At 39.9% G+C, this 12,594-nt stretch overlaps 1 protein-coding gene across 1 annotated transcript in view; it reads right to left on the bottom strand.

The window, feature by feature from the left end:
• LOC123770570 (uncharacterized) overlaps positions 1-12,594 on the bottom strand; it is a 564,737-nt gene that overhangs the window by 64,646 nt on the left and 487,497 nt on the right. Inside the window, 3 exon segments of the mRNA XM_069301599.1 lie at positions 1,407-1,541; positions 10,405-10,536; positions 10,830-10,962. Coding sequence (XP_069157700.1) covers positions 1,407-1,541; positions 10,405-10,536; positions 10,830-10,962 — 400 coding nt within the window.

Genomic DNA, 12,594 nt, shown 5'->3' with positions numbered 1-12,594 from the left:
TCAGGGGTCTTCTGTAATAATATCATCGCTACATAATAGCATGAACAAGTATATTATGGCATTTTTATGCGATGCTGTGGTCACAAGCTGAACAGCAGTGCTGTGAGCTCATGCTGCATGCATCAGGCTTGGTAGCTCACTCAATACTGAGGCCCCTAACACCCAGGAATTTGGCCCACGATTTTTTTTAAAATGGTGTCTGTTTACAAGAGCCCTGATGAAGGTGTGGTGAACCCCGTGTATCTGCGGGCCGTTTAAATCTTGTGTAGTACTCCAAAGCATCATATGATGCGATGCGCAATTTACCACAATTCGGTCAAAGCATCATATGATGGGATGCGCAACTAAAGGGTTAAACAATGCTGTTTGTCGACCAAATTGCATTTTTTGCTGTTATTCTGCCATGTCCCCCTTTTTTATTTTTATATTTTCTCATCACATTTTATACTTTAATCTCAATTTTTTTTTTTTTTTTTTTTTTTTTTTTTTTTTTTTTTTTTTTTTGAGATATATACAAGAGTTGTTACATTCTTGTACAGCCACTAGTACGCGTAGCGTTTCGGGCAGGTCCCTGGAATACGATCCCCGCCGCGAAGAATCGTTTTTTCATCCAAGTACTCATTTTACTGTTGCGTTAAACAGAGGCTACAGTTAAGGAATTGCGCCCAGTAAATCCTCCCTGGCCAGGATACGAACCCATGACATAGCGCTCGCGGAACGCCAGGCGAGTGTCTTACCACTACACCACGGAGACTGTAAAGACTTAATTAGTATTAAGCTTTAGTCTTTAGTGTTTTCCTGTCCGAAATGCTTTGCATAATAGTGGCTTTAGGCATTGTATGTACTAGCTCTTATCTATAAATTCATCAATATTTGTATCACACCCTGCATGTATGCACTTTACCTGAATAAACATTTGAATTTGAATAAACCAAGCATAAACAAACAAAAGAGGAGGAGACTGAGGAGAAAGATAACTCATACCCCCCACTCTCTTGGAGTGACCACTTCTTGGAAGAAGACACGAGGGCCAAGTCAAAGGGTGCCAAGGACCCATCCCAGGCCTTTCTACTACTCCAGAGCCCCCCCCCCCCACACTAAAAACAAAAACCTCGGGGAAGAGCCAGGATCAATGTCAGATTTCAAAGAGAGAACTGGAAGGCATACCCCCCTCAAGAAGCCTTGGGAACCCCCTGGAATGTAAAGCAAGAGACCCCCTGATGGGAAAATGGCAAGTCAAATGCCTTCACTACAACAAAGACTTTTGTTCCAAATTCTATCCCTATGCCTTTCACTGAACCCAGAATTCCTAAGTGTGTGCTAAAAATAATTTAAAACATGTGTCACTTATTTACTAATAATGCATAATGTAATGTAATGTATATTATAAAAAAAATCAAACTCACCTTTGCAACATTGATAGTTGCTTGAGACTTCAGTTTTCTTAATCTAGTTGAGCCTGAGCCTCTTTTTGCTGCTCCCGGGTCTTGTGGAGACATGCTACCAGCAGTAGATGTAACCCAATTTCTCCCACCAAAAATCTATAATAAAATTAGGATTCAATGCTATAGTATTCAATGTATTAGTTAATGAGAATTTTTAGTGTACAATGCACCATCCCAAATATGGACCTCCCTATAATGGGTCCCCTCTAAATACAGGTGTAAGTCTGCCCACAAGATTTGTTAGAAATTTAAATCTCTTAAGAAAAAATCCAAAGGGTTCTACCCCTCTATTTTATTTTACAGTGAAATCTAGAGTTTTAGTTTATCAAACAAAGCAATTTATATCAAACTGTATTTCTGTGGGGAGCCCCATCGGCTCCCTGAAGCTAACTTACTGATTAAGTGCCATACTACTTCAAGTCATCAGTCTCAGAGTTCTTGTAAGCCTACCGGAGACCACTAGCCAGAACCCGGCTCACTCACAGAGGCGCAGTGAGCAATGGCTCATGAAAACTTTTAATTAAAGGTTTATCATCTTGCCATCGACCAGAGAAAGCACGCAGAAAGGTTGGTGAATATGAACAGATTACTGTCTGGTTGAAAAATTGTGACCCACACCCTCAAAATATCAAAAGAAATTCCTCAAAAAGAAAACAAACAAGCAAAACTTCATCCAACTATCCCCCGCTCATTACCCACACCTACCCACTCAAGGGTAACCGGCTGCCACCACCAGTCAGTTTACCGATGTTCGTGCCTAGCGGTCGTCAGTCGCTCTGGCCACAGCTTCTTATTTTAGGGGTGTTTTGCCTTGTGAGGCTGTTCCTACACTAATTGTGTGTCGAGGAGGTTTAGAGTAATGGCGCTGCATGTGCTTAGGATCACCTTCCCTAAGTGAGTAAGTACAGATACTGCCCTTGTGTGGTCAGGGTTCCCTTCCCTGGGGCATTTGGGATTCGCTCCCAGTTAGAGGACTTTCTCAATGGTGGTAGTTTTTGCCCTTGAGGTGCGTCGGGGGCTTTGGGTTTTCTGTCTTGCCATGGGTGTGGGAGTGTTTTTTGGGTGATGGGGTGCACTGCAGCCAGTGTAGCTAGCTCTTTAGCTAGCGACAGTGAGCCGATATTTCTATCTGACTGCTTGTTTGCTATTGTGGAGTTTCGAGGGTTTTAGTGTTATCACTTTTGCCAGCGTTTCGGTTCACTTTTTCAGCAGAGGAGTTCTGCCTTTCACCTGATTGGGCTGAGCCTAGGTTGTGGGTAGTGGTCCTCCTCTGTTGTCCCTGAGGCTTTCCTGCGACTTCTTGCAGTTGGATTGCCTGCACCGATATGAGTTACTGACTTAGCTGGCCCCAGTGCCTGGGCTTCCTGTAGGGATCATTCACCCTACAGGCTCTGGAACACCCCCAGCAGGTCAGATGTACGATGGATACCTCTTCTGAGCCTGCTGTCCCTTTGTGCGATTTTGAGAGCTGTTCGTCGCCCTTGCCTCAGGGGAATGATCATCCGTTCTGCCTCCACCAGGCAGCTTGTTGGGTCAGTGACACCTTTGACCCGAGAGTCATGTGGGATTTGTTCCCCTCATGTGCTTACGATCACTCATTCTCTTGCGAATATTCGTAAGTATCAAGCAGTGTATGCTTTGCATCACCAAAGCGAGGCCTTCACTCTACCAACCAGTCAAAAGTGATAGACGAATTGTATCTAGATCTGTTGAAGATTGATCATTCATATTGAGTGAATGTTATTTACTATCAGAGAAAAAAGCCTCGCTTGTATACACTACATGGAGAATTTTGTTATATTTTTATATAAGAACACATACCAGACCACCCCTGAATCAACAGCTGCATCAGAAGAGCTCCCAGATATTTCAAATTCCTAAGTATTGTAGAATAGGTTGATAACGTGAGTCGTGTTCCCCCCAAAATATAAGGGTGTAGTGTATTTTAAAAAACAGGTGAGAAGATAAATGTGTCAGAAGAAGTGAAATAAGTTGAGAAAAGGTTGCCTAACCAGGATTTCACACAATTCCCCCATGCACTCAGGCTCTGTCAACCAGTAGTACTACCTCAGAGTGCACGAGGGAAATTGTGTGAAACCCCAGTAAGGCTTCAGTGGAAGCCTCAGCACTCTTCTGGGTGCAGTAGTACCCCAGGTTGTAATTCTTTTCCTTGTCATGGTACAGTTGACTAGAGCATGCCTGGGAACACCCAGCACATAGGTTCCAAGCCTCATGAACCCCTAAACTGCGCAACGCACCTGCAGGCCCTCGATAGGGGTGCGCAACGTGCCTCCGGGTATTTATATTTTTAGCGTTCCATTCAAAACTCCCACGGCTACATGGGGTTCACATCAACTTCCACATGGCTCTTGTAAACAGACGCCATCTTTAAAAAAAATCATGGTCCACATTCCCGGGTGTGGGAGACTGGTACTGAGTGAGCAACCAAGGCTGGCGCACGTAGCATGAGCTCTCAGCCCTGCTGTTCAGCTTGTGACCACAGCGTCACCTAATAATGTGTCTGTCTGTCTGTATGTATGTGTGTAATTACCTAAGTGTAATTACCTAAGTGTAGTTACAGGATGAGAGCTACACTCATGGTGTCCCGTCTTCCCAGCACTCTTTGTCATATAACGCTTTGAAACTACTGACGGTCTTGGCCTCCATCACCTTCTCACTTAACTTGTTCCAACCGTCTACCACTATTTGCGAAGGTGAATTTTCTTATATTTCTTCGGCATCTGTGTTTAGCTAGTTTAAATCTATGACCTCTTGTTCTTGAAGTTCCAGGCCTCGGGAAATTTTCCCTGTCGATTTTATCAATTCCTGTTACTATTTTGTACGTAGTGATCATATCACCTCTTTCTTCTGTCTTCTAGTTTTGGCATATTTAATTCTTCTAACCTCTCCTCGTAGCTCTTGCCCTTCAGTTCTGGGAGCCACTTATTAGAGTGTCTTTGCACCTTTTCCAGTTTGTTGATGTGCTTCTTAACACTTTCGCGCTCTCGGCGCTCAAAAAAAAACAATACCCCAGATGCTTTCGGCACTTCGCGCGCCTACGCGGAAAAGTGTATACTCTTTTGACTGTCCTGACAATAATTGAAGGCGCACGTATTTAAATTTGGTGTCACTGTGTTCGCAATGAAATTGTCTATAAGAGCATACCTATAAAATGCCGCCCAAGCATAAGGAGTATCAACACCAAATAAAAAACTATGCAGATCACTCGCCGAGAGCGCCAAACAGCAACAAAATGTTTCCACTTTCTTAATGGTTGCGAAGCCTACAGTTGTCCTACATCGCTAATTTTGGTATGATTGGAATCGCAATAAAATTCTCTACACGGACATATGCATATGAATGTTTAATATAGGTAATTGCCCACCCGCAAGAGTGTGTGAAGTGGAGAGTAGTTAGCCGCGAGTGCACTGGCGAAAACACAGGAGGGGAAAATCATGCTTGGAAAGTTTATACGTTTCCTGACCCTACATTTCTATGTACGTATTTCTTTTTTATACCAATGTGTTCGCAATAAAATTTTCTATAAGATGAACTGTATAACATTGGTACAAAGCATGTGTAAGAGAAGCGCCAAATATAGAACCACGTCGCTCAGTATGCGTTCGCGGCAGAAACGAACGCATTGTTTTCGTTCGTTTGATGTTTGTCATGTTTATACTTGTTGAAACATTTTATAATTTGTATGACAGTGATCACAGTAAAATTCCCTACACAGACATATACATAACACATACAAATATTTCCCACGTGTTGGATATATCAACGGCTAAAGGGAACCCACTGCCACACGCTCGCCACACCCCCAAACATACTTTGTGTATTTTTTTTTTTACTCATAGAAGTTTATGTGATATAATATTCATTCTGGTACCAAAAAATTCGCAAATAAATTCTCTACAAAACAAAAGTATCCCCATCCATTTCGGTTAAAAAAATGGAATTTATAGAAATATTTTTTCGATTGACAAGAAAAGTAGGCAGTTATGCGGAATCGTAAGAAAAACCAGTGACGAGTTATCTCTAATATAAAGCGCGAAAGTGTTAAGATGTGGGCACCACACAACAACTGCATATTCTAGCTTTGGCTTAACAAAAGTCATGAATAATTTCTTTAGTATATCGCCATCCATGTATTTAAATGTAATTCTGAAGTTAGAAAGCATAGCATAGGCTCCTTGCACAATATTCCTTATGTAGTCCTCAGGTGATAGTTTTCTATCTAGAACCACCCCTAGATCTTTTTCTTTATCAGAATTCTTTAAAGATTTCTCACATAATATATAGGTTGTGTGGGGTCTATGTTCTCCTATTCCACATTCCATAACATGACATTTATTAACATTAAAAACCATTTGCCAAGTGGTGCTCCATATACTTATTTTGTTCAGGTCTTCTTGAAGGGCATGACAATCATCTGAATTTCTTATCCTTCCTATTATCTTAGCATCATCAGCAAACATGTTCATATAATTCTGTATACCAACTGGTAGTTCATTTATGTAGACAATAAACATCACAGGTGCAAGAACTGAACCCTGTGGTACTCCACTTGTGACATTTCTCCATTCCGATACATTGCCTCTGATCACTGCCCTCATTTTTCTATCAGTCAGAAAATTTATCATCCATGTTAGAAGCTTACCTGTCACCCCTCCAATATTTTCCAGTTTCCAGAACAACCTCTTATGTGGAACTGTCGAAAGCCTTTTTTAGGTCCAGATAGATGCAGTCAACCCAACCATCTCTTTCCTGTACTCTCTCTGCGGCTCGATCATAGAAACTGAGCAAATTCGATACACAGGATCTTGCAGATTGAAAACCATACTGTCTGTCTAATATTATATCTTTTCTATCCAGGTGTTTTACCCATTTAGTTTTGATTAGGTTTTCCAATACTTTCACTATTACACTTGTCAATGATACAGATCTATAATTGAGGGGGTCTTCCCTGCTGCCACTTTTGTAGATTGGAACTATATTAGCCCGTTTCCACGCGTCTGCTACGATTCCTGTACACAGGGAAACTAAACTAGAAAAGCCAAAGCCAAAACTAGAAGACAGAAGAAAAAGAGGTGATATGATCACTACGTACAAAATAGTAACAGGAATTGATAAAATCGACAGGGAAGACTTCCTGAGACCTGGAACTTCAAGAACAAGAGGTCATAGATTTAAACTAGCTAAACACAGATGCCGAAGAAATATAAGAAAATTCACCTTCGCAAATAGAGTGGTAGACGGTTGGAACAAGTTAAGTGAGAAGGTGGTGGAGGCCAAGACCGTCAGTAGTTTCAAAGCGTTATATGACAAAGAGTGCTGGGAAGACGGGACACCACGAGCGTAGCTCTCATCCTGTAACTACACTTAGGTAATTACACTTAGGTAATTACAGGGATGCCTGAAAGATCAGATGAAGTGGAATGCTGAGCTCAGGTGCACATTCTCTCAGAACTGATGGTGAAACGCCATCTGGGCCAGCTGTTTTGTTCTTACTGAGCTCCTTTAGCATATTTTCCACTTCATCTCTAGACACCTCTATCTGCTCTATGTTGTTCTCTGGAATTCTTATCGTGTCTGGTTCTCTGAAGTAAGCTCAGTAAGAACAAAGCCGAGTGTGATAATGACTGAGTACAACGTTCAAATATCAGTGATTCAATGCTGTTCACGATGTTCACAGCACCACAGCATTATTTCGTCCATCTAGGAATCTTCAAATGACTTCTTAGGTTCCTGAACAAAATAAACTTGTGGTCAATTATTCATTTACAGGAATTAGTGACCAGGATTGTGGTGATAATTTGCACTGTGCATAGTATTGTGGGGAGAAGGAATTTTGGTGAGGGGGAGGGAGGGAATCGAGGTAGCCTCACTGTGTGGCAGCCACTCTTGTTTTGCTCACCATACTAGCTTAGTGGTTTGCTATGGTTAACATGTACGTACATGAGTATATACAATGTGTGTATATAGTGTAATAACGACAATAGGAGTATGTTGAGAGGAGCTATTTTGGTGTGGGAGGTGACCTCTTAATCGTAGCACCGTCTGCTGCATGCTGTGTGATTTCTCATGCAGTGTATCGTGGCCACTGTACTGTTTGGACACAATACCGGCTTACTTGCATAGTTCTGGTGAATAAAACATATAGATATGTATACATAACATATGTAAATAATGTAATAAAAACCATAACAGTAAGGTGGGAGGAGGGGTGATGGCAAGTACGATGTTGGAGGAGTGAGGGAGTACTGGCTGGCTGGGTGTGGCAGCTCACACTTGTAATTACCTAAGTGTAATTACCTAAGTGTAGTTACAGGATGAGAGCTACGCTCGTGGTGTCCCGTCTTCCCAGCACTCTTTGTCATATAACGCTTTGAAACTACTGACGGTCTTGGCCTCCACCACCTTCTCACTTAACTTGTTCCAACCGTCTACCACTCTATTTGCGAAGGTGAATTTTCTTATATTTCTTCGGCATCTGTGTTTAGCTAGTTTAAATCTATGACCTCTTGTTCTTGAAGTTCCAGGTCTCAGGAAGTCTTCCCTGTCGATTTTGTCAATTCCTGTTACTATTTTGTATGTAGTGATCATATCACCTCTTTTTCTTCTGTCTTCTAGTTTTGGCATATTTAATGCTTCTAACCTCTCCTCGTAGCTCTTGCCCTTCAGTTCTGGGAGCCACTTAGTAGCATGTCTTTGCACCTTTTCCAGTTTGTTGATGTGCTTCTTAAGATATTTTTAAGATATTAAGATACTTGTGGCGTTCTGAGTGTGTTTATGGTGAGTGTGTACAGTGTGTAAATAGATTGCATATATACAAAATTAGCATAATATATTGGAAATATGTGCCGGATATGTGTACACATGTGTCATGCACGTAACAGTGTCTTCGGACAATACAGATGTTCTACTATATAGAACTAATAATAATAAAGTGTATGTGTTCATTATACATAAGACTGGCACATAAAAACAAATAAAATGTATTTGGAACTGTGCGCAAAAAATGAACAAGAATATATTCGCGCATCCTGCCCCGGGCGCCCTACTGGCCACGGGAGCGTACACCATGGGCGAATGGGGAATGATGACATCACGTGCCAACATACGGACCCCATAGTAGACAAAGCAAGTACAATTTCGACTTACAGTTACTATACCCATAGTCAGGGAAGGGTTTTTGACACTTTCAAACCAGAAAATAATTTTTTCCAGAGAATTTATTTCCTGCGCATTGGGGGGTGTCAAATTTAAAAGCCGAGCAGTTGAGGGGTTAAGGCTCCTTTGGATTTGTTCACTGATATACCATATTAATGTGATTTCTCACTGTATTACTACTACTATTACTACTACTACTACTATTACTACTTATTTATTGATTTATTTTATTTATTTATTTATATATATAAATATATATATATATATATATATATATATATATATATATATATATATATATATATATATATATATATATATATATATATATATATATATATACACATATACAAGAAAGTACATTGAGTTTATGCAGGTACAAAGCATTGATGTTTTTTCATTCTTGTAAAGCCACTAATACACACACAGCACTTTGGGAAGGTCTTTAATGTAATAGATAATTTTAAGAAGGTAATTTGTAGCAAAATTTGAAGAATATTAACAGGTGCATAAGAAAATTTGACGAAAATTAATAGGTACAGTGTAGTAAAATTCGCATTCAACATAACGATGATACAAGTTGATAGCACGATGGTGAAGTCGCATGGCTTAGGCACATATATTGGGGGAGTGGGTAGCACAAGATACAGTGCAAGTTTCAAGCACTGGATAGGAAACTATGAGGATAAAATTAGGTACAGTACTACTATTTCTACCTCTATTACTACTACTATTACTGCTACTATTTTCAAATTCAATTCAAATAAGTTTATTGAGGTATAAATATAAACAAAGGGATTACTACTAGTACTACTACTTTAAGTGGGAGACAGACTTGCAGACAAAATAAAATGTCTAACACTAAACGAATAGTTCCAAAGATGTTTATGCAGAATGAGATTTTCATAGAACAAGCAAAAATAACAACTTTCAAACACAACATAGAATATGTATTAGTGCCTAGAGGTAGAAAAACCACAAAGAATTAGACAGAATTAAAGCAATCATGTCAGATGGAGTTTTGCCTTAGATTCTGAGGGAATGTTCATCATCCCCCACACATGAGGCTGTTCTGTAAACTGGAACTAAAGACAAAGAAAATGAATAAAGCAACACATGTCAGATGAAATTTGTGGGAAATATATGTCAAATGAAATATGGACGAGGGGAAAACATGCAACACGTAACCTACAGATTAGAATATGCAGCAGTTGTGCGGTGTCCATTTCTCAAGAAGGACATCAATAAACTGGATAAGGTGCAGACATGCTGCTTAATGGCTTCTGGAACTAAAAAAAAGAGCTATGTGGAGAGGCTAGAGATGTTATATATGCTACAAGTGGATGATAGAAGGAAACAAAGAGGCAATATAATCAACAGGTACAATATAGTACCAAATGGGCAGAGACGAGGAGGAATTTTTCAAACCAGCAACTTCAAGAAAAAGTGTTCATAGATCAAGCTAAGGAAACAAAGGTACCAGAAGAATACATAGACGTGCTCTTTCAGTAAGAGTTGAGGACAGCGTAAACAATTAAAGTGAGAAGGGGTGGATACCAAGACAGTAAATCGCTTCAAGGTGTCGTATGACAAAAATTATATGAAAAACAAGAGATTACAAGCGTAACTCTCATCCTGTAACTGCAGCTAATAAAAACCAGTGGATTGAAGGTTGAGAGAGTACCAGAGAGCCAACATTCAAGTACTACAAGAACAATAAGATGAGAATAACTAGGTGAAATTTGTCTGAATTACTTATCACATTTGATGCCTCTTGAGTTACCTTAATTGCTTCAGCCGGTTTGGGACCACTACAGGCTTCATCCTCAAAGTACAGCTTAAGATATTGCTCTTTCAGCCAATAAAGTCGTTTATCGCTCACACTTGCCATCCGTCTTTGAGCACGTACTAGCACCTGTTCAGAGATGCAAACAACATGTACCAGACACCCAACCCATAAATCTGAAAATAAATGAATTGACAACATTTCGGTTCATCTTGGACCATTATCACGTCATCGACTTTACATCAGTCCAGGATGAACTAAAAAGTCAGATTCTTTTATCCTCAGATTTGTGGATTGGTTGTCTAATTTTCAGCTAAGTTATTGTGGCTGTAGAAGATGTATTGTTGTACAGTAGGCCATATATTCACTTCTCAACAATTTAAACTTGAAAAATTCTAGGTGGTGCAAATGCATATACTCACTTGCAATCCTTGACACCAAAGTTGAGCAACAGAAGGTGGAGCTACCAATATCAGCATGCGGTTGTCAGCAAGATTGGCTCCATATATTAGAGTAACACAATGCTCCGGTGCAGGTGGATTTTCCAGAAAGTACCTGGAAGTCATAAATAGCTTTCTATATTTTTAAACCTCTACTCACTATGCGAATTTGCTACCATACAAATGATACATCACCAACCACACATTTACTAAGTACTATCCAAGATGTTTTCATGACTTGTCTCCTTTGGGAATTACTTTTCCTCGTGGATTACCTCCAGAATCTTAGTAATTTTTAGGTATGAAAATGCTCTTTCAAGAGCTCTTGAAACTTGTCTCAACCCTGAAATACCTAATATGCAGTATGAAATATCATTTCATGAAAGGGTTGCCTCACAAAATTTTCTCAATAAACATTTTATCAATGTTGATAGCTTTGATAATTGAAACATGAGAAAAATACAAAACACATCAAATTTGCAGATAATACAAAGATTTATGTAACGTGGGAAGTGAAAATTATATCGAGGCCTTACAAAGAGTTCTACATGAACTCCACAAATGGTCAGATGACTGACAAATGCTTTTTAATATTGACAAATGCAAGACCTTGCATGTGAGGCATAACAACTCACATCACAACTATCAAATTAACAGCATTGCCTTGCAGCAGATTGATAAAGGGAATGACCTTGAGTCAGAATCCATCATTCACTGAAAGGTGCACAACAAGTGGGAGCAGCAGTAGAAAAAAAAAGCTAACCAAACCTTAGGAGTACCTTCGATTTTAAGGAAAAGAAGGTAGTTATTCAACTGTAAAAATCTCTGTGTTGCACCTCCACTTGGATTATTGTATCCAAGCATGGAGACTTCATCTTCAGAAAGACATAGCTTCATTGAAAAAAGTTCAACACCAGGCAACAAAAATCATTCCAGAACTAAGTCAGCTCTCGTACCAGGAACGGCTGAGGGCCTCATGACTAACAACACTGCAAACCAGACATGACAGGGCAGATCTCCTCAATTTTTTTATTTATTATTTATTTATTTATTTGTATATATACAAGAAGGTACGTTGGGTTTATGAGAGTACATATAGCATTGATGTTTTTAAATTCTTGCAAAGCCACTAACACGCATAGTATTTCGGGCAGGTCCTAAATCAAACGGATAATTTTAAGTAATTAATTTGTAGCAGATTTGAAGAATATTAACAAATATACTGTAAGAAAATTTGAAGATATGAGAATAAAAGCGCATAAGGCGCCAATATGAAAATAAAAAGCTCATAAGGCGAACAACATCATAGGTATCCGATTCACCAAGAATTCTATCGAGGGATAGGTGACCGCAAGGGACAGTCGGGAAACAAGACGCACGCACATCCTGAAAGCTCAGATATTCAACAAGGATATGCTTGACCGTAAGAGGGACAATGTAGTTTAGCAATAAGGAGCAGGGCAGTGCTCCATTAAGTGCCCATTAGATAAATGGGTATGGCCAATACATAACCTCGCCAGACCCATTTCCCACCGCCGGTTACGGTGGTAGGAGGAAGACCATGGAGACACGCTACCCACCCTTAAGACCACACAGCTTGTTACCAGTAACAGAAGACCAACGATCTTGCAAATGGGTATGGATTGAGGAATGAATAACTGGGTAAAAGTCAAAATAAGAAACTTTTCGTGGTTCGTCCTATTGATGGGGCGATGGTGGGGGGGGGGGGAGCTTGCTCGCTCACTCT

This window comes from Procambarus clarkii, chromosome 46, assembly GCF_040958095.1.
Source record: "Procambarus clarkii isolate CNS0578487 chromosome 46, FALCON_Pclarkii_2.0, whole genome shotgun sequence".
NCBI classification, from domain to species: Eukaryota; Metazoa; Arthropoda; class Malacostraca; order Decapoda; family Cambaridae; genus Procambarus; species Procambarus clarkii.
This window is presented reverse-complemented; position numbering and strand designations above follow the sequence as displayed.